This window comes from Peromyscus maniculatus, chromosome 1 (genome assembly GCF_049852395.1).
Source record: "Peromyscus maniculatus bairdii isolate BWxNUB_F1_BW_parent chromosome 1, HU_Pman_BW_mat_3.1, whole genome shotgun sequence".
NCBI lineage: Eukaryota > Metazoa > Chordata > Mammalia > Rodentia > Cricetidae > Peromyscus > Peromyscus maniculatus.
The window spans coordinates 18,110,773-18,133,062 of NC_134852.1; the positions used below are offsets into that span (position 1 = coordinate 18,110,773).

General features: G+C 38.2%; 2 protein-coding genes across 2 annotated transcripts in view; one reads left to right on the forward strand and one right to left on the reverse strand.

The window, feature by feature from the left end:
- Positions 1 to 22,290, forward strand: part of LOC102907846 (vomeronasal type-1 receptor 4-like) — a 48,469-nt gene that overhangs the window by 14,054 nt on the left and 12,125 nt on the right. Inside the window, exon 2 of the mRNA XM_076576148.1 lies at positions 1,020 to 1,094. The gene's annotated coding sequence lies outside the window, so the exon portion shown is untranslated. The remainder of the gene's footprint in view (positions 1 to 1,019; positions 1,095 to 22,290) is intronic.
- LOC102908146 (vomeronasal type-1 receptor 4-like) lies at positions 5,625 to 6,563 on the reverse strand. Its single transcript, XM_006998698.1, has one exon. It carries the CDS (start codon positions 6,561 to 6,563, stop codon positions 5,625 to 5,627), a length of 939 nt encoding a protein of 312 aa, XP_006998760.1.

The following is a 22,290-nucleotide window of genomic DNA, read 5'->3' on the forward strand; positions in this document are numbered from 1 at the left end:
AGATTAGATTACTAACAATAGTAGTGAGGGTGCCTGAACTGGCCTACTCTGGTAAGCAGATTGGTGAATACCCTATATGTCATCATAGTGCCTTTATCCAGTATTTAATTGAATCAGATGCAGAGATCCACAACTAAGAACCAGGCCAAGCTCTGGGAGTCCATTCAAAGAGAGAGAAGAATGATTATATGAACAAGGGAGGGTCAAGATCATGATGGGGAAATCTATAGAGACAACTGAACCAAGCTCATAAGAACTAACAAACTTTAGAACTACAGCTGTGGAACCTGCATGGGACCAGACTAGGCCCTCTGCATATGTGAGAAAGATGTGTAGCTGTGTCAGTTTAAGGGGCCCCTGGCAGTGTGATCAGTATCTATCTCTGGTGCATAAGCTGGCTTTCTCGATCCCATTAGCTATGGATGGAAACTTTGATTACCCTTTGATGCAGTGGGGAGGGGCTTGGTCCTGCCTCAATTAAATGAACCAGACATAGCTGTGCCCCCATGGAAGAACTTACCCTTTTGGAGGAGGTGATGAGTGGGTCGGGGGGAGGCAGGGAGAGCAGGAGAAGGGATGAGAAGGGGATCTGTGGTTGGCATGTAAAATGAATAAAAATATTAAATAGCTTATTTTGGGCTTAGTGTTCTAGAAGGTTAGGGTCTATGATGGAGGAGTGTAGGTAGTAAACAGTAGAGAGCTGGAGCAACAGCTGGGAGATCACAGCTGGAACTCCAAGCAGGAGGCAGAGAGCATAATGGAAATGGCACTAATATTTGAAATCTCAAAGCCAAGCCTCTCCCCAGCGACACATTTCCAACAAAGCCACATCTCTGAATCTTTCCCAAACAGGTCTACCAGCTGTGGACCAAGTGTTCACAAATGACCTTATGTGAGCTGTTCTCATTCAATTTATCACAGAAGCTTTTCCCCATATATACATGTCATCTGTGCAAGACTTCAGGAATCCCCCACAGAGTATTAACTAGTTTTCTCTGGTTGAATTTGTCTAATAATAGGCTCTGGAGATCCTGATTGGAGCCATATTTCCCTATGAAGATTCTGAAAGCAATGAGATCTCTGCTCACACAGAGGTGGGTATGAAGCATGGTGGAAGCCAGAACTTATCTCAAATGGTACTAGATGAGGGGATGTTGATCTCATCTGTGTGGAAGCACCAGTCAGTGGCCCTAGCATTAGGACACCTACTGCATATGAAAGCTTAGGTCCAATTTATACCATTCTAAAAACCCACATAAAAGAAAAAGGAACAAACAAAAATTTCATTGCTGATGGTTGTTTATAATCATTTCATACATAGTATTAGAAAAACAATGAAGTTGGGAATCATTTTCAAACAAATGTAAAAACTCAGGTTTTAGGAATGTGTGACCAACAAAACTAAAGATTTGAAAATGGTAGAAGCCATGATTTTGTAATGAGTCTGCAGTTACATGTTGTTACATCAAGTGTTTGCCTTTGATATGTGGCTCTTTACATAGTTGTTGGGGATCTCAGCTAAATTCTTATTGCTTACACACCAAGCACTTTGCCCAGTAAATATCCACCACTGACATGTGAGCCTTGTAAAGACAATACAAGGAGATATCAGTTAAAATTGAGGGACACAAATGACAGGATATCAGGGTTCACTCAGTTACACCCTTTGTTATTAGTCTTTGGTTCCCAGAATCCAACTCCTGTCCATTCCTCCTCCCCGGACACCCTCTCTTGACATCCTAGAGGAGAATAATATCATACTACCAGCCTCTATCTATAGAATTACAACTGTTCAGTAAAGTCTTTCCTATTCCTTGATGTAAAAAGTGTTGTCCAGTGGTGATGTTAACTCCCTGAGCAAATGCTATATAAGTGTTGTCTTCTCTAACACAACCCCATAAGCCTTTGGGAAGAACATCTTGGAGCATATACAACATACATCTTAGGTGTTGCTGCCAATCTATTGTCTGTAGGTAGTCTGCCTGTGCCTTTGCTCACATAGTGTCCATCCAGAAGCAAGTATCACAGATATATTATACCTACACAGGTGAGTACTTTCTTTCAAATCTCCAGTCTGCAGAGGACCGGACATTCTCAGGCATAAAATATAATTGCTGTTCCCTGAAATAACATCTTTCTTTCATGGGATTACTCCTGAACAGATTCAATCCCCACAATGGAAAGAATTAACCCTGAGGCTTGAGTCCAACATAGATAGAGCAAGGCTGCAGGTGAAAAGCACTTCAATCCTTTCTTGGGGCTCTTTTTTAAGGCAGAAAGAATAGGTATACTCGCAGTGAGGTTCCCTGGATTAAATGTTTTGTGAATATATTCATTTTCCTTATACAAATCTCAGATTCAACCACTGAAGTTCACAAACTATAGAGGCATTTATGAAGACCAAGCAATGTAGAGGGCAAGAAGCAGACATTTTTGCATGTATGGATTTGTATGTTTTGATGTATGGATTAACATAGTATACACTACATTTGTAGAAATATTTTACATAGTACTTCCATATTTGTGTCCCATTATACAATATAACATATACGTAATTACCAACATTTCATCCAAATCCAAATTCAAGGACAAAATTCAAAAACAGTACATGATATTTACTGAAAAATAAAATCTTAGTCAATGCATTAAAGTAATTTACGTTAAATTTAACTGTATTTTTAATATGAAGAATGTTTCTTTTGTGTTTTTCAGAATATTCTTGAATTCTTGGGCTTAAGAATCAATGTACCAACATATTGAAACTTCAGTCATGCAGTGTTATATGGTTTCTTTGAAGTTGAGGCTTATATTTTTACTAAATTTACATATATGTGTATGTGTGTGCATATTTTATTTGTATTACTATATTACATCTTTATAGTGTATATATGGATAAAATAAGATATTGTTAATATTTCATACTGATAATCAAATTCATTATACTACTGGAAACTTAGGCTTTTGTCAATAAAAACCAAACAGATTTAATGAAAGTTGCCTAATTTCAAATCTATTTATAATTATCAACAGTTCTGAACCAAATGTGTGTACTATTTTATGCTTTACTAAAAACATCTATGTATAACAACAGTGTCTTGAGTATTTATCATCTGAGTCATTCAAGCTATGCACTAAAATACATTTTCTCATCTTCATGCTTGACTGAGGACCAACGATTACTTATTTGATAGCTTCTGGGGAAGAGTCAATTTTCATCAAGGTTGTGGCCCCTGAGAAGTTGACCATACTCTACTGGATGGCCTAAACCCAGGTGTATATGTGCTGCACAAATCACAGCTGAATTTTTTTAAGGATGCACAGTTGGGGATAAGGAATAGCAGTGGATTTGTGAGGAGATACAGATGGAGCAATAGAGGATTGTTCCCCTGGCTCCACATCCTTGCCAGTATGAGCTGTGATATTTGTTATTGATCTTAGACATTTTAACAGGTGTAAGATGGAATCTCAAAGTAGTTTTGTTTCGCATTTTCCTGGTGGCTAAGGATATTGAAGCTCTCTTTAGGGTTTTTTGTTTGTTTGTTTGTTTGTTTTGTTTTGTTTTGTTTTTTGACTTCTGTGATTCCTCCATTGTGAATTCTCTGTTTATGACTATAAACCATTTTTAATTGAATTATTAGGTTTGTTGATGTCTAGTTTCTTGAGTTCTTTATATATTTTGGGTATCAGCCTTCTATATGATGTGGAACTGATGAAAATCTTTTTCCATTCTGTAGGCTGCTGTTTTGTTCTATTGACCATGTCCTCTGCCTTAGAGATACTTTTCAAGTTAATGAGGTCCCGTTTGTTAATTGTCAGTCATAGTGCCTGTGGTATCTATGTTCTGTTTAGGAAATTATGTCCACTGCTGATGCACTTAAGGCTATTCCATTCTTTATCTTCTATCAGGTTCGGTGTCTGGTTTTATATTGAATTCTTTGATCCACTAGGATTGAGTTTTGAGCAGGGTAATGAATATGAATCTGCTTGTATTCTTCTAGATGCACACATCCAGTTAGACCAGGACCATCCACTGAAAATGCTTTTCTCTAATTCCAGTATGAATTTCTGGTTTATTTACCAAAAACAACTTTTTAGAAATTCTTCTCTCATATAGTACATCCTGAGGGCAATTTTCCTCTTTCTACTCCTCCATGTTTTCTTCCCCCACCATGTGTCTCCTCCTACTGATTCCTAGGTTCCATGGTCTGTTAAGATCAGTGTATGTTGGATGCTCTGAGCATCTGTCTGATCTGGAAATGTACTGTCTTCCAGTTATTTGTTGCTTAGTTCTTTCATAGCTGTTGACTGTGTCTTTAATAAACTCACCTTTTAAAACTGAAAGCATGGCAATTGTGGATCATTCTCCATACAAAACAGACATCCATGAAGTCAAATATAAATATACATAAAAATGGATTGTGGGTAGATGAGTTAAAATTTTACCGTGAATATTATGTACTGCTTTATATCAACATGGGTGAGAGAAGAGGCCAATTAAGGAGCTGAACAGTATGACTAAGGGGGAAGTACAACTTATGTGGAATGTGCTAGTAGTATACAGACCTTGGAAGCACCAGTGGTCCATTCTGTGTCCTCATGTCATGTTATGCCAAAATTCTCTTCTCTTCTGAGCATGTCATTGTTTTATTTCAGTTAGCTTTGGAAATTAATAGACAATACTAACAAAAATTTTAAAATAAAACAAATGAATTTAGTCTCCTAGAGAGATTATATTTAACTCCATAGTTGACTTAAATGTTCTTTTAAACAATATATCCTGGATTTACCTCTGATCATATGCCAGACCATTCCAACTTTGTTTTTTCTTGTTTTATTTTTTTGACAGTTTCTTTATGTCTCCTAGGCTGAACTCAAATACGTAGTCTTCCCACTTCTTCCTCCCAAGAATAGGTACAACAGAGTCTGGCTACCCTCTTGTCTTCTCCCATCTGTCATTCATATTAATTTAAACTAACAACCTGATGCTTACATATGTAAGCATTTCTAGTACTTATTTTGTATGCAGTTTCTACAGTTCAAATCTAAACATTTTCATTTGAAAGTTTATCTACAGCTGAATTTTAAAAATGTATTTTTAATATTTTCCAGGGTTGTGAATTATACTTTAGATTTAAGAAACACAGGGTCTACATTCCCTCCAAGACCAAACACTTGCATGTTTCATGACCATCACTGAGCTGTTCTGACCTTTTTTATCCTATTCACTTGTTCTTATTTCCTGACAGCCAGCAACACTTGACTCTGCAATTTAGGATGACAGACTAGGTGCAGACCAACAATGGTAAACTTTTGGACTGAAGGTGACAATATTGATTAAAAAATTCCATCCTCACAGATGCTCACAGGAGGACAAAACTCTGCATACTCCTACACCTTAATTATCTTGGCTACTGTGATGTTCTCCATTTAAAAAGTGAGTGGTGATAGTTTCAGCACTCATATCATACATCATGCATTGCCTGTGTCCCAGAATGGGTTACAAACTGCATTGGGAAGAAACTTTGTAGACAATCAGTGTCTGCTGCAAAGGTTGATATTGACAGTGTGTTACAGGACAAAACTGGGTAGAAGTCATGGATAGAGGGATGCAGACAGCACAGCTTTTAGAGTTCTCTGACTACACAAGCACAGAGTGTTGTCTGGTAAGAACTAGTGCAGCACACCCTGAAAAAGGAAGCATAGTGTCTGATGAGCAGAAAGGGGCATAATGCTGGAAAGCATGCAGCCATGGCCACACCAGTGTTAAACAGCCACTTAGTGGTTCCTTCAAGGACAGACAGGTAAGATGTAAAGACGATTGATGTTGCATAAAAGAGCACAAAGCTGCTCACTAGGGTGAGGATGCTTTGGGTGGCTCTGGTCTCAGGGGATGACCTAGGAGACAGGGATCTGTGGATGTGTTGGACCCTCTGCTTATGTTTGAGCAGGATAAATACCATGTAGCCACTGGCCAACATCATGAGTCCCAAAAAGATGACATCATTGGATGCCAATATGATTACAATAAATGTGCTGATCAGTCTCCCAGAATTTTTAATAACACAATATCCAAAATCTTTTATACCAGTAGCATTTGTTCCATACCGTATGTCATTTGTATATACAGGAATGAAGACATATAACAACAGCTGGAGGGCCCAGCACAGACCCAGGGAAAGACCAATGATCCTGGGGATTCTGACCTTGAGCTGTGCCCACTTGGGATTACTGGGACTGATGGTGATAGCCTGAGAGACACTCAACAGGGATGTGGAGCCAAGGGATACTCCTCTGGCAACTCTATGAAAATATAAGACAAGTTTACATGAAGCATTATCTAGATAGTAAGTCTGAGTAAAAGCAGCAATGGTCTGTGGGATTCCTCTGCAGAGAACTATGAAGTTGGCCCAGGTCAGGTGTTTGACAATCAGATCTGTGGGCTTCGCCCTGATTCCAGAGAAGTCAGCAATGATAAAGCAACAAAGCAAGGCTGAGTTCCCCAGCATTCCCAGTGCAGTCTGAGACAGGAAAAAGATCTTCAAAGCCAAGTCTCTGGAGGCCATTCTGTCATGGTCCTGGTTCAATGCAAAGTATGCCCAGAGGACACTTGTTAAACAAGTCAGATTTCATTTTTTGGCATGCCAAGCCATGTGCTACATAGACACTACTACATTACAAACACAACTAATGTTAAAATGTGTCTTTCTAGTAAGTAGTTAGCCAGGTCTCAGTGAATTGCTATTGTTTGAATTGTAGAGAGTTAACTGTGACACTGTGGTAAAAGTTAAGCTTTATAATGCCATTAATAGGTGTTAGCATCTTCCAAATGCTTTACAATTAATTGCTGGTTTATAATCCACAGTGCTCTTGTGAGATAGTTAGTGATAAAACCACATTCAGATGAGTGTCCTGGTTACAGACACACTACAGTTTAACATGGTCCTAGCAACTAATAACAGGCAGGGACTTATCAGAAAGGAGACTGTCTGACTTCAGAGAAGATAGTAACCCCTAACTAAGATGCTATTGACAATTGATAGCTACTAGGAAAGGTGGAGTCAATTTCCTTTAAAAATGTGTCCCCTAATAGGTTGACAATGACATAGTAGATGATCATGCATGCAAGAGCATATGGGCACCACAAAATATGTTCTATGTGTTAAGAATTTAAAAAGGCACAAATATGGATGGGTGGAGTAACATTGTGAAACTGTGAGGAGTGAGGGAGGTATGAAAATGATAAAAAATACATTTAAATTTCTTGAAGATTAAAAGTTAGAATAAATAATAGAGAATGATAAAAACAATACAAATTGAGAATAAAAAACAGAGTAATAAAAAATAAAAGCAAATAGTCACCATTAGCTACTAGGATAGATAACATTTGAATTCTCCTTTTTAAAATACATACATGCAATTGCATTTACATATGTCTGCACGTACATACATGTGCCTATGTTTGCTTTTAAATGATCTCATCTTTAGGTTTTAAACCTTTAATTTGGCATATGTTACTTAAAATATAACTCTATCACACTTAAACATGTCTAAATAGCAAAAAAATGAAGATATTTAAAACAAGATGCAGTGAAGGCATTTATTCAATGGGAGGATCACTAAAGAGTTTCTTCATCTTTTTCTAATGAAATTAAAGCACAATAGACACTTTATGGAGCTATTGAACAACAGAAGCATCCTTTCTAAATTTTGGGGCAGGAAATTTAACTGATATAGCTATAAGTGTTACAGAAATTAGCAGATACTAGTATACTAGATATGTCAGCCAATGATGTAATGGATTTTTAACACATATCACAATAATAATTGACATATCATTTTTTACTCGAAAGCAATATCTGGGCTGGGAATAGTGACACATGCCTTTAATTCCAGTTCTAAATAGGAAGAGATGAGAGGACCTCTATGAGTTTGAAGCTAACCTGGTCTACAGAACAAGTTACAGGACAGCAAGAACTATATAAATTTTCCCTGTAGTGATGGATGATAACACCCATGACCTTGGGCTATATGGCCTGAAAGAAGTGGTGCTTCTTGCCATTGTATATGACCTCTTAAAAGAAAAAATGTGGGGTCACAAGGTCCCTTCTCCCTGCTTCGTGCTTCCTGGTGTGATTGAACTGCCACATGGATTCTCTCCCATTCAGATCAGAGGATGACTTCAGCTGTCTACTCACTTCTGTATTTGTGAGTGGATTTCCTCGATTTATAAACTAATAAATTTCCCTAATACCCAATAAGCAGATTCCCATGGATTTCTCACATTATCTGGTGCTCAATGTGGGGAACAAACCCACAACCCTGATATTAAGATTCTCAAGCTCTAGATAACCTAAGAAACCCATGAGAGTCTTCTTCAGGAGTATTAGAGAAATTTACTAGGATATAAATTGAGGAAATCCACTCACACAGAACCGAGTAGACTGATGAAGTCTTCCTCTGATCTGACAGGTAGCATATCCAACTGGGAGTTCAATAACACCAGGAAGCAGGAAGCAGGGAGAAGGGACCTCATGATCTCTCCCTCTGTCCTTTTAAGAGATCATATATAACACAAGAAGTACTGTCTCCTTCAGGCCATATAGTCCAAGGTCATGGGCAGAGCAAATACCACTACATTTCCCCTTTTTGTCTAAATAAGAAGGTTATAAATCTAATGAAAACTATATATAATAAGAATGATTATCAAATATTCTCCAGGAAAAACAAAAGGTAATAACATAAACAAAAATGGAACTACAGCAAATAAGAACAACATCAAACAAAAAAACACATGCTCAATGTCCAGAAATGTTGTGATCATAGGTAAATGATAAATTTCTGAGATTGCTCCCATAGTTATCTTATCCTGAAGATTCTAACTTTAGTATCTAAAATATTCTTAGCTAAGATATAAGAGGACTATAACTGTAACTATCTACTCTTCAACTTCATCAAAAACCTGGTAAGGAAAATAATATTACCTGACTAAACAGGAAGTACAAGCAAGCAAAAAAATTTGAAAATAGAGACAGCTAGCAGGTTGGACAGCCACCTAAAGATTCTCAGCACTACTGGGGTATCCATTTTGGCTATAGGCCTAAAATACCTGACAGACCATTTTCTGAAGCAGGAATTTTGAAAAACCATCTTACCCTGTCTTGTCAAGGTTCAGTAGTTGTTTTTCCTTGTATCCTGCTCATCTGGAATAAACAGTGTGCATACTGTCAGTAGTCAAAGCAAAGGCAGTTCTTTGCCCAGCAAGATCTTGTCTCACAAACCAAACAAACAGCAAGCTAAGGGGCACATGGACATCCATGTCTGGGGAAGTGGACATATCAGAGGCCTCAGGCATGAGTGACATGAGGTTGCATTCATTCAGTTATTCAAATGACCATGGACTTGAAATTTAAATATTGAAACATAGCCGGGTGGTGGTGGCGCATGCCTTTAATCCCAGCACTCGGGAGGCAGAGGCAGGGGGATCTCTGTGAGTTTGAGGCCAGCCTGGGCAACCAAGTGAGTTCCAGGAAAGGCACAAAGCTACACAGAGAAACCCTGTCTCGAAAAACCAAATAAATAAATAAATAAATAAATAAATAAATAAATATTGAAACATTAATTTACCACTTGCTTCTCTTTTCACAAGTCATAACATGAAGCCCTCTAAGAAGAATATCAAGGTTTCACGATGCTACTCTGCACAGGCATTTCCAATAGAGAAAAAATTCTGTATGCATATAAAGCCCCAGTGGAGAGCAGAATCTGAGGTATAAATATGCAGATGATATCAGACAGCTCTCAAATTGCTCTTGTAACTCACCAAATTCTGGGAGAGTTTTATCAACCCAATGCACAAAGTTAGGGATTATTAAATTAAAAGTAGGATAGATGAATCTGAGAAAGAGTAATAAATGATTTTAGTTGCCAGGATCCCATCTTTGTAGGAGCAGATACACGGTCATTGTCTTGAAAATGTACACCAAAGTAGGAAACCAGGAGAGTCTATCACCTGTAGCCTCCATCATATATCTGCCTGATTCTTCCCGCTATGAACATTCAACCTTTGCAGGAGCCCTTCCCTAAAAGAGGAAGATAATTTACAAAGTCTGAATTCACCCATCCTCCAGAGACTACCCTGTCCTTTGAAGATTGGGTACCTGAAGAAAAGTAACTCACCTCTGCAGAAAGGATGCATCTGTGATGCTGGATGCTAGATGTAATGTCAGTGGCCAATGGGATCTACAACCCTCATATATCGATGAAGATTACAGCATACCCCAAGATAAAGCCTGAATGTTTTCAGCACTCATACCCTAAGAGGATGACAGGATGATGTCACAAGAAGGAACAGTGACAGTTATGCCAAGGGATTTTACATCACCTCTTAAAAAACACTTGTTACCACCAATAAGCAACAGAAACTTTTAACTGAGTAGTGATCATCACATAAGGACAGGCTAGAAGTGTAAAGTCACTCTTCTTCCCTGGGGTGTCAGATGCTAAGAGTCCCAGTAGCAGAACCAGGCAGTGATAATAATCTTGGGAGCAGGGACCAAGAACAAAGTGTGAAGTTACAAGTGCACTGTACTGTGGGGATGCATCATTATAAAAACATCTCTTACATTTGAAGAGACAGGAAGTTTCGCTGGACCTCACAGGCAGAGTTAATATACTTTGAGGTCATTTAAGATTTAATACTGCTATGCAGCTGTATGCTTAGACTGTATGATTAACCTGCATTTAAGAGAACAATGTAATAACCAACCTTACTTGTTTTGGATTTCCCGTGTAATCAGTTTTTACAACCTAAGCTAATGTATAACATTACTCCTAAAATATGTAATCTTCCATGCGCTGACACAAGAGTAATACTGGTGTGTATGTATGTTATAGCAATAAGTGATTAAAACAGCTAATTTGAAATCAACCTAATGAAACAAATATACACAATAAATGTTGGAAGTGACACAGATGTAGGTTGATGTATCTATGTCTGGTGATGTTACAACACTGTTTCTTATCTGAGTCAGTTGGAAGCAGTTGGTATCAATGTCTTAATCCTTTGTAAAAATTATTTTAAATATTTCTGTAAATTATCCCTCATGCCTTACTCCATGTGAAGCTTCCATGGTGTTCAATAAATACAGAGCAAAGTCTTTTGTGAAGCACACAGGGCAGATAGATATACAAGTCATCATCCAGTTAGGGACTGATACAGGTAGACAGAGAATGATGGAAGACAATAGGAAAGAGAAGTAAAGTATTTAAATCTGGGCTTGTTCTTAGTTAAATCCTCAGGGAAAGATCTTCTTAATTTCCTTTACTTAATGTGACCCTTACACATATTGAGTACTTTAAACCTACTAGTAATGCATTAAAACCAATACACTCGGCTTCTTTATGGTCTATCTGCATGAAATTCAAATTTCTCTTCATGACCCCACCTCATGTAGACCACATAGTCTTCCCCTCCTAACATTCTTGCCTCAAACCATTGTTTAAACGTAGCCTCCAAGTCCAGGACAAGATGGATTTAGCACAGAATTCTAGTGGGTTTTCAAAGACGAGTTAATCTCAGTAATTCTCAAATTATTCCACAAAACAGAAACAGAGGGGTCATTGCCAATTCTTTTTATAAGGCCACAATTACTCTGTTAACAGGAACACAGAGAGACTCAACAGAGCAGAATATTACAGGCCAACTTCCTATGTGAGCATAGATGTAAAAATTCTCAATTCAATATTTGCAAACCGAATCTCATAACACACCAAACAGTCATCCATCCTGAACAATCAGGCTTCATTCTGGTGGTACAGGAACAGTTTAACATATATAAATCAATAAATATAATCTGCCATAGAAGCGAACTGAACATGATCATCTCTTTAGATGCAGACACGACCTTTGACAAAGATCCAACATTCTTTCATGACACAGGTCTTAAAGATATTATGTATAATACAGATACATATCAATATAATAAAGTTTAAACTTAGGAAGATCTCCTCTATTTCCCCTTCCCAGGGTGATCCATAAATCCCTCTTAGGGTCTTGTTTGTTTTCTAGCTTTTCTGGATCAGTGGGTTGTAGTCTTATTATCCTTTGTTTTATATATAGTATCCACTTATGGCTCCAGACACATCATGTTTGTCTTTCTGAGTCTGAATTACTTCACACAGGATGATATATTCTAGTTCTGTCCATTTAACTGCAAATTGCATGGTGTCATTGTTTTTTCCAGCTGAAAAATACTCCATGGTGTATATTACAACATTTTCTTTACCCATTCTTCAGCTGAGGGGCATCTAGGTTGTTTCCAGGTTCTGGCTACTACAAATAATGTTGCTAGTTGAGCAAATGTCCTTGTGGTACAAATGAGCATCCCTTGTGCATATGCCCAAGAGTGGAATCATTGGGTCTTCAGGTAGATTGATCCCCAATTTTCTGAAAAATCAAAATACTGATTTCCAAATTGACAGTACAAGTTTGCACTCCCAATAACATTGAAGGAGTGTTCCCCTTGCTCCAAATCCTCTCCAACATAAGCTGTCATCAGTGTTTTTGGTCTTAGCCACTCTGACAGGTGTAAGATGGTATCTAAGAGTCATTTTGACTAGCATTTCCCTGATGACTAAGGATGTTGAGCAATTCCTTAAATGTCTTTTGGACATTTGAGATTCTTCTGTTGAGAATTCTCTGTTTAGACCTGTATACAATTTCTTAATTGCATTGTTTAGTATTTTGATGTCTAGTTTATTGAGTTTTTTTAATATATTTTGGATATCAGCCCTCTGTCATATGTGGGGTTGGTGAAGATCTTTTCCCATTGTGTAGGCTGTCATATTGTTTTATTTACCTAGTCCTTTGATTTAGAGAAACTTCTCAGTTTCAGGAGGTCCCATTTATTAATTGTTGCCTTCAGTGTTTGTGCTACTGGTATTGTATTTAGCAAGTGGTTTCCTGAGCCAATGTGTTCTACTTCCTAATTTCTCATCTGTCAGGTTCATTGTAACTCTATTTATGATGAGAAATTTGATCCACTTGGATTTGAGATTTGTGCATAGTGATAGATATGGATCTATTTGGAATTTTCTACATGTTCACAATTGTTGAAGATTATATTTTCTCTTGTATAGTTTTGGATTCTTTGTCAAAAATCAAATGTTCATAGGTGTATGGATTAATGTCAGGGCCTTCAAACAGATTCTATTGGTCCACATGTCTGTTTTTATTCAAATACCAAGCTGTTTTTATTACTATAGCACTATAGTAGAGCTTGAAGTCAGAGATGCTGATGCCTTAAGAAGTTGCTTGCTGTGGGTATCACTCACTTTGTATACTGTGAATGTGTTGCTCTGATTTGGTTGAAAAATAATATGTTGATTGGCCAGTAGGCAGGCAGGAAGTATAGCATAGCTGGGACAAGCAGAAAAGAGAATTCTGGGAACAGGAAGGCTGAGGCAGGAGATGTTGCCAGCCGCCGTCACCATGAGAAGTAAGATGTTAAAGTACCAGTAAACCAAGAGCCACATGGCAAGGTATAGATTTATAGAAATGAGTTAATTTAAGATATAAGAACTTGATAGCGAGAAGCCTGCCACAGCCATATAGTTTATAAGTAATATAAGTCTCTGTGTGTTTACTTGGGTCTGAGTGACTACAGGCCCAGCAGGACTGGAGAAATATCCAGATACAATTGCTTTGTTGTGAAGGATTGTTTTAGCTATCCTGGGTTTTTTGCTTTTGCATATGAAGTTGAGAATTTTTACTTTGAGGTCTCTGAAGAATTGAGTTGGGATTTTCATGGGGGATTGCATTGAATCTGCAGATTGCTTTTGGTAAGTTTGCCATTTTTATAATGTTGGTTCAACCTACCCATGAGAATGGGAGATTATTCTATTTTCTGATATCTTTTTAAATTTCTTTCTTTAAGGACTTAAAGTTCTTGTCATACAGATCTTTCATTTGTTTGGTTAATATTACCTTAAGGTATTTTATATTATTTGTGCCTATTGTAAAGGGTGATGGTTCTCTTATTTCTTTCTTGGCCCATTTATCATTTGTGTATAGGAGAGCTAGTGAGTTTTTTGAGTTAATCTTGTATCCCACCACATTAATGAATGTTTTTATCAGGTGTAGGTGTTTCATCATCTGCAAATGACAAAAGTTTGAATTCTTCCTCTCCAATTTGTATCCCCTTGATCTCTTTTTGTTGTCTTATTGCTTTAGCTAGAACCTCAAGTACTGTATTAAATAGATACAGGGAGAGTGGACAGCCTTGTTTTATTCCTGATTTTAGTGGAATCGCCTTGAGTTTCTCTCCATTTCATTTAATGTTGGCTGCTGGATTGCTGTAAATTTTGTTTAGGTATGTTCTTTGTACTCGTGATCTCTCTAAGACCTTCATCATGAAGGGGTGTTGGATTTTGTCACAGGATTTTTTGGCATCTAATGAGATGATAATATGTTTTTGCCAGTTTCTTTACAAGTTGGTTTATATTGACAGATTTTCATATGATGAACCATCCCTGTATGTCTGGGATAAAGTCTATTTAATTATGGTGGATGGTTTTGTGATATCTTCTTGGATTCAGTTTGCCAGTATTTTTTTTTCAGTATTTTTGCATCAATATTCATGAGAAAGAATAGTCTGTAATTATAGCACAAAGCTATACAGAAAAACACTGTCTCAAAAAAAAACCAAAAAAAAATAAAAAAGAAAGAAAGAAAGAAAGAAAGAAAGAAAGAAAGAAAGAAAGAAAGAAAGAAAAGAAAGAAAGAGAGAGAGAGAGATCTGTTTCTTGTATGCAACAGAAGGATGGATCCTGTTTTCATATCCATTCTCTTAGCCTGTGTCTTTTTATAGGTGAATCAATTCCATTGATATTAAGGGATATTAATGACCATTAATGGTTAATTCCTGTTATTTTTGGTGGTAGCTTTTTTTGTATTTCCCTTCTTTGGGAATTGTTGGTGTAGAACTAATTATTGCCTGTATTTTCATGGGTGCATCTAACTTCCTTAGGTTGGGTTTTTCCTTCTAGTACTTTCTGTAGGGCTAGATTTGTGTGTATAAGTATTATGTAAATCTGGCTTTGTTATGGAATATCTTGTTTACTCCATCTATGGTGATCAAGAGTTTTGCTAGGTATAGTAGTCTGGGTTGGCATCTGTGGTCTTTTAGTGTTTACATGCTGTCTGTCCAGGACCTTCTACCTTAAAGAGTCTCCATTGAGAAGTTTGGTGTTATTCTGATGGGTCTGCTTTTATATGCTAATTGGTCTGTTTTTTGCAGGTCTTTTTTCCAGGACAGGGTTTCTCTGTGTAATTTCCATGTCTGTCCTGGATCTTGCTCTGTATACCAAGCTGACCTCAAACTCACAGAGATCCTCCTGGCTCTGCTTCCTGAGTGCTGGTATTAAAGGTGTGTGCCAACACCACCCAGCTCCTCTGGAGCTCTTAAAATTCTTTCTTTATTTTTTATATTTACTGGTTCGATTATTATGTGGCAAGGGTTTTTTTTTTTTTGTGTGTGTGTGTGTGTGTGTGTGTGTGTCCAGTCTATTTTGTGTTCTGTAAACTTCTTGTATCCTCATAGGTATTTCCTTCTTTAGGTTGGGAAAGTTTTCTTCTGAGATTTTATTGAATATATTTTCCACGCCTTTGAGTTGGTATTCTTCTCCTTCTTTTATCCCTATTATTTTTTGATTTGGCCTTTAAATGGTGTCCCAGATTTCCTGGACATTTAATATTATGTCTTTGTTGGTTATAATGTTTTCTTTGACCAATAAATCTATTTCCTCTACCATATCTTCAACACCAGAAATTCTCTCCTCCATCTCATGCTTTCTCTTGGTTATGCTTTCCGCTGTAGTTTATTTACTCAGATTTTAGATTTCAAGCATTCCAATTTCCTTTACCTTTTTTTTTTCTTGGTTTTCTTGACTTTCTTTAAGGGACCTACTGACTGCTTCCAATTTTTGGTTTGCCTTTTCCTTGATTTCTTTAAGGGATTTTTTTTATTTCCTCTTTAAAGCCCTCTATAATTTTTTATAAAGTTATATTTCAGGTCAATTTCTACTGCTTCTTCTATGTTGAGATGTTCAGGTCTTGCTTTAATAGACCCACTAGGGTCTGATGCTGCCATATTGCTCTTCATGTTGTTGAATGTATTCTTTTACTAGTGTCCACCTGTCTCTTCCTCCAATCAGAGCAAACAAGTGTCTATGTCTTAAAGAGCTCCTGGGTTCTTGGGGGCAGTTGGGAGACAGAGTGTTATGTGTAGATTGCCTGGTCCAATGAGGGGTGGTGGTAGAAAGGCCTTTCCACAGGAGTCTTGCCTGCTGGTCTTTAAATGAGGCTGCATTGGGTGACGGTATAGGAGCACATCTCTAGAGTCTCAGAAGATGGGCTGGGTGAACATTGACCCACCTGTCCATCCAATCAGAGGTAGCAGAGTCTGTGTCTTGGGGAGTAGCTTTAGTTTTCCGGGAATGGGTGAGTTTGTGTGACAAAGTGGGGCTTGTAGATTATAGGATTGCACTAGGGGTGGTAATCAGGCCTGCCTTCAGGAGTCTGGCCTGGTGACCTGCAAATGGGACTGTAATGGGTGGGTGCATGGGGGGACTGCTTGTGCCCAAGAGCCTAAGGCTTAGAGGCTGGGGCTACTGGCAAGGAGAACTTTGACTTAGCTATTGGTCGAATCTGAGCTGGTAGGGTCTGTGTTTCAGGGAGGAGCAGTGGTCTTGGGGGATGGATGTGTTTGGGGGATGGAGGGGGCTTGTAGATTACAGGGTCTAATGGGGGGTTGGTAGTCAGGCATGCCTATAGGAGTCTTGCCTGATGGCCTGCAATGGGGCTGCAATGGGTAGGAGTATGGAGGTATGGGTTGTGACTCTGGGCCTAAGGCCTAGAGGCTGGGATGATTAGCTGGCTTGTGTTGGATTTTTTAAAAATTTTCTATTCTAGAATTCCCTCAGTTTGTATTTTTTTTTATTGCTTCTATTTCTAGTTTCAGATCCTGAACAATTTTATTCATTTCCTACATCAGTTTGTTTTTTGGTTGGTTTCTTAGCTTTCTTTAAATGATTTAATTTCCTCCAGTTGTTTGTGTTTCTCTGGCTTTCTTTAAGGAATTTGTTCACTTCATTCAATTATATTTTGGTGTTTTACTGCATTTCTTTAAGGAATTAATTCATTTTCTCTTTAAGGAACTCCATCATCTACATATAGTTGGCATAAAGATCTTTTTCTTTTGCTTCATTTGTGTTGGAATATTCAGGGTCTACTGTGGTAGGATATCCTGGCTCCAGTGAAGACATATTGTTCTTCCTGTTACTATGCTGGCCTCTAGGCATCTGGCTTTGTAGTAATTGTAGATTTAGGTCAGTGGTTTTCAACCTGTGGGTCCTGACTTTTATGATCAAATAAGAGATAACCTGCCCATCAGATATTTAGATTACAATTTATTATAGTAACAAAATTGCCGTTATGCAAAAGCAATGGAATAATTTTGTGGTTGGGGGTCACCATAACACGAAGAACTGTATTAAAGTGTTCTGGCATTAGATTGAGAACCACTGTGTGGGTGGAACAGCAGGGTCAGAGAAGATCTGCAGGCAAGCTATCTCTTCTTCTAGCAGGTGTGGCTTGTGGTTGAGTAAGGGGATGTGTGCCTGAGATGGGGGTTGGGATATGGAGTAGTAATGAAAGGAGACCAGGAGGGGATGGCCTGTGGGATCCACAGGAGTCTTCAAGAGTGGAGAAGGGAGGCTGTGGCTGGTATTCTATTACAGTTCTAGGCATGAACCTGAGGGACTGGTCCTTCTGGGGTAAGAGAGAGAGCAGGGAAAGTCTGCAGAGAGGCTCACCTTTAAACATTCAGCCTTTTTAAAAATCTGATTTCTTTAGTTCTTTTTAAATTTTGAATATTAGTCCTCTATTGGATGTAGACTTGGTAAAAGTCTTTCCTCCATTCTGTAGGTTGCTGCTTTGTCTGAATAACAGTGTCCTTTACTGTGAAGAAACTTCTCAGTTTCATTAGGCCCAATAATTAATTTCTGACTTTAATGCCTGTAGTAATGGTTTTCTGTTCAGAAAGTCTATTCCTGTGCCAGTGAGTTCAAGGCTATTCCCCAAAGAGTCAATGAATTGAATAGTTTTTCAAAGAAGAAATACAAATGGCAGTGACTTTTTTAGTGTAAACAAAATTCTTAAGAACATTTAATTCCATAATGACAACCCAAATTCAAACAAAATAGTCTTTGAAGAAATTTTCACTTACTTCATCATTTTCATTTTTGATTACTAGCTTAGATAAATTAGAATATTGTTTCAGTTGATGTAAAATTATTTCTTTTTTAAATAATTTTTATTAAGAGATTTTTCTGTTCATTTTACATACCAACCACAGATTCCCCTGTTCTCCCTTTTCCTGCCCCCCAGCCTTCCTCTTCAACTGACCCCCAATTCCCACCTCCTCCAAGGCAAGGTCACCCATGGGGAGTCAGGAGAGCCTGGTACATTTAGTTGAAGCAGGTCCAAGCCACTTCTTCTTGCACCAAGGCTGTGCAAAGTGTCCCACTATAGGCACTAGGTTCCAAATAGCCAGCTCATACACTAGGGACAGGTCCTGATCCCACTGCCTGGGACCCCCTATACAGTTCAAGCAAAACAACTGTCTTAACTATCCAGAGGGACCAGTCCAGCACCATGGGAGCTCCTCAGCTATTGGTTCACAGTTCATGCCTTTCCACTAGTTTGGATAGTTGTCTCTGTGATTTTCCAGTCATGGTCCTGAAATCCTTTACTCACAGAATCCCTCCTCTCCCCCATGAACTGGACTCCTGGAACTCTGCCTGGGTCCCAGCCTTGGATCTCTGCATCTTTCTCCATCAGTCACTGGATGAGGGTTCTATGGTGACAAGGTATTCAGCCATCTGATCACCAAAGTAGGTCAGCTCAGGTACCCTCTCTACCATTGTCAGTAGTCCAGTAGTCTGTAGTGGAATCATCCCTACAGATTCCTGGGAACCTCCTCCACCACCAAAAAAAATCTGTTCCTCACTATTCCTATGGTGTCTTCATTTATCATTGTATCTATTTCCTTGTTCTTCCATATCTGTTCCATTCCAGCTTGAACCTCCTGCTCCCCTAAGCTCTCATCACCCATCCCTTGTCCTCCAATATCCTCCCTTCATCACCAGTTTGCTCATATAGATCTCATCCATTTCTCCATCACTGGGTAATCCATGGATCCTTCCTAGGTCCTCCTTACTAGCTAGCCTCCCTAGAGCTGTGAGTTGCAGTCTGGTTATCCTTTGCTTTATATCTAGTATCCACTAATGAGTACATACCATGTTTGTCCTTCTGAGTCTGGGTTACCTCACTCAGGATATTTTTTAGTTCCATCCATTTGTCTGCAAACCTCATGATGTCATTGTTTTTCTCTACTGGGTAGTACTCCATTGTGTATATGTACCGCATTTTGTTTATCCATTCTTCAGTTGAGGGGCATCTAGGTTGTTTCCCGGTTCTGGTGATTACAAATATTGCTGCTATGAACATAGTTGAGCATGTGTCCTTGTGGTGTGATTGAACATTCCTTGGGTATATGCCCAATAGTAGTATAGCTGGGTCTTGAGGAAGACTGATTTCTAAAGTGGCTGTACAAGTTTTCATTCCTACCAACAGTGGAGGAGTTTTCCCCTTGATCAACATCCTCTGCAACATAAGTTTCTTCAGTGTTTTTGATCTTAGCCATTCTGACAGGTATCTCAGAGTCATTTTGATTTGCATTTCTCTGATAATTAAGATGTTGAGCAATTCCTTAAATGCCTTGCAGCCATTTGAGTGTCTTCTCTTGAGAATTCTCTGTTTAACTCTGTAGCCCATTTTTTAATTGGAATGACAGGGATTTTGGTGTCTAGTTTAGTGAGTATTTTATATATTCTGGAAATCAGCCCTTTGTCCCTTTGTCAGATGTAGGGTTGATGAAGATCTTTTTCCCATTCTGTAGGCTGTCCTTTTGTTTTATTGACAGTGTCCTTTGCCCTACAATAGCTTCTCAGTTTCAAGAGGTCCCTTTTTATTAATTGTTGCTTTCAGTGTCTGTACTACTGGTGTTAAATTTAGGAAGTGATCTCCAGTGCCTGCTGTGGGACGATCTGTATGTCAAATTGCTCTGATTGGTCAATAAATAAAACACTGATTGGCCAGTGGCCAGGCAGGAAGTAGGTGGGACAAGGAGAGAGGAGAATTCTGGGAAGCGGAAGGCGGAGGCGGAGAGACACTGCAGCCGCCGCCATGACCAGCAGCATGTGAAGACGCTGGTAAGCCACCAGCCACGTGGCAAGGTATAGATTTGTGGAAATGGATTAATTTAAGCTATAAGAACAGTTAGCAAGAAGCCTGCCACGGCCATACAGTTTGTAAGCAATATAAGTCTCTGTGTTTACTTGGTTGGGTCTGAGCGGCTGTGGGACTGGCGGGTGACAAAGATTTGTCCTGACTGTGGGCAAGGCAGGAAAACTCTAGCTACAGTGCCAATGCATTCAAGGCTACTTCCTATTATCTCTTCTATCAGGTTCAGAGTAACTGGATTTACAGTACCCCTCCTACATATGAATGATAAAAGGGCTGAGAAGGAAATCAGAGAAACCTCACCCTTTACAATAGCCACAAATAATATAAAATACCTTGGGGTAACTCTAACTAAGCAAGTATAGGAGCTGTATCACAATATCTTTAAGTCTCTGAATAAAGAAATTGAAGAAGATAATAGAAAATAGAAAGATTTCCTATGGTCATGGATGGGTAGGATTGACATAGTAAAAATGGCAATCTTACCAAAAGCAATCGATATATTCAATGCAATCCCCATCAAAATCTCAACACAGTTCTTCACAGACCTGTAAAGAACAGTACTCATCTTCATATGGAAAAACAAAAAGTCCAGGATAGCAAAAATAATCTTGGGTACTGCCATAAAAACTGACATGTGGACCAATGGAATCAAATTGCAGACCCTAACATTAACCTACACAAGTATGAACACCTAATTTTTGACACAGAAGACAAAACTGTACAATGGAAAAAAGAAAACATCTTCAACAAATGGCGCTGGCATAACTGGATGTCAACATGTAGGAGATTGCAAATAGATCCATATCTGTCACCAGGCAGTGACTTTTAAAAAGTGCTCAACACCTTCTTTTTCAAGAACATGAAAATTAAATTATTTAAGGATACTACTTTACACCTATCAGAATGTTATTATTGAGATATTTGGTAAAAAATGTTGGGGAAGATATGAGGAAAGAGGAACTCTAATTCACTGTTGGTGAGGGTCCAAATTAAAGCACCCACCATCAAAAATGTTGCTGAGGTTCCTTACAAAATTAAAAATGAACTATCATATCATTCATCTATTCCTTTCCTGGGTATACTCAGAGAAACCCATATCCTACAACAGTGATATTTGCACATTTGCATATCTGTGTTTACTGATGCTGTGTTGACTATCCCAAGGAAATGGAACCTATATAGAAATACATAAACACATGAATCAATAACTAAAATTGGGGTCATACATGAAATGTAACATTATTCAGCTTTAATTAAAATGAAATCTCAAAATCTACAGGAATGTGGTACACTTAGAATGTATAGTACAAAGTAATGTCACTCACGTGGTATACTTAGAAATTATAGTACTCAAATTATAGTCACTCAAATTCCAGAAAAAAAGCAAAAACAAAAAAGAAACACATAAATAAAAAGATAGAAATACATATAAATAAAACCAAAAAAACAAGACAATGCTTAAACTGAACCTAATGAACTAAGGAAATAAGACAAGAGAATTAAATAAAGGGAATACAAATGGGAAAAAAAGTACCAGTATCTCTAGTTGTTTATAATATGATTAATGTGTTTCTATACTTAAGAGACCAAAAAGACTCCACCAAAAACCTCACAGTGATGATAAATTTACAGTAAATTATTTACAAAATGGAAACAAACATATCAGTATATATACATTGTAGTGTGTGTGTGTGTGTGTGTGTGTGTGTGTGTGTGTGTGTGTGTGTGTATGCATGTGTGGAGAGGGTGGAAGAGGAAAAAAGAAAAAAGAGGGAGAAGGAGATATTAGAGATACAGTCAGAGAGAGAGAGAGAGAGAGAGAGAGAGAGAGAGAGAGAGAGAGAAAGAGAGTGAGAGACATCACCTAATGTGTTCTATGCTTTTTTCCACCTAGCTATGTAGCAAGACTGACTCTGAATTGCACA

Bases quoted from the DNA above. Each gene is read 5' to 3' on its own strand.
- LOC102908146 (XM_006998698.1), bottom strand. From the start codon at position 6,563: ATGGCCTCCAGAGACTTGGCTTTGAAGATCTTTTTCCTGTCTCAGACT.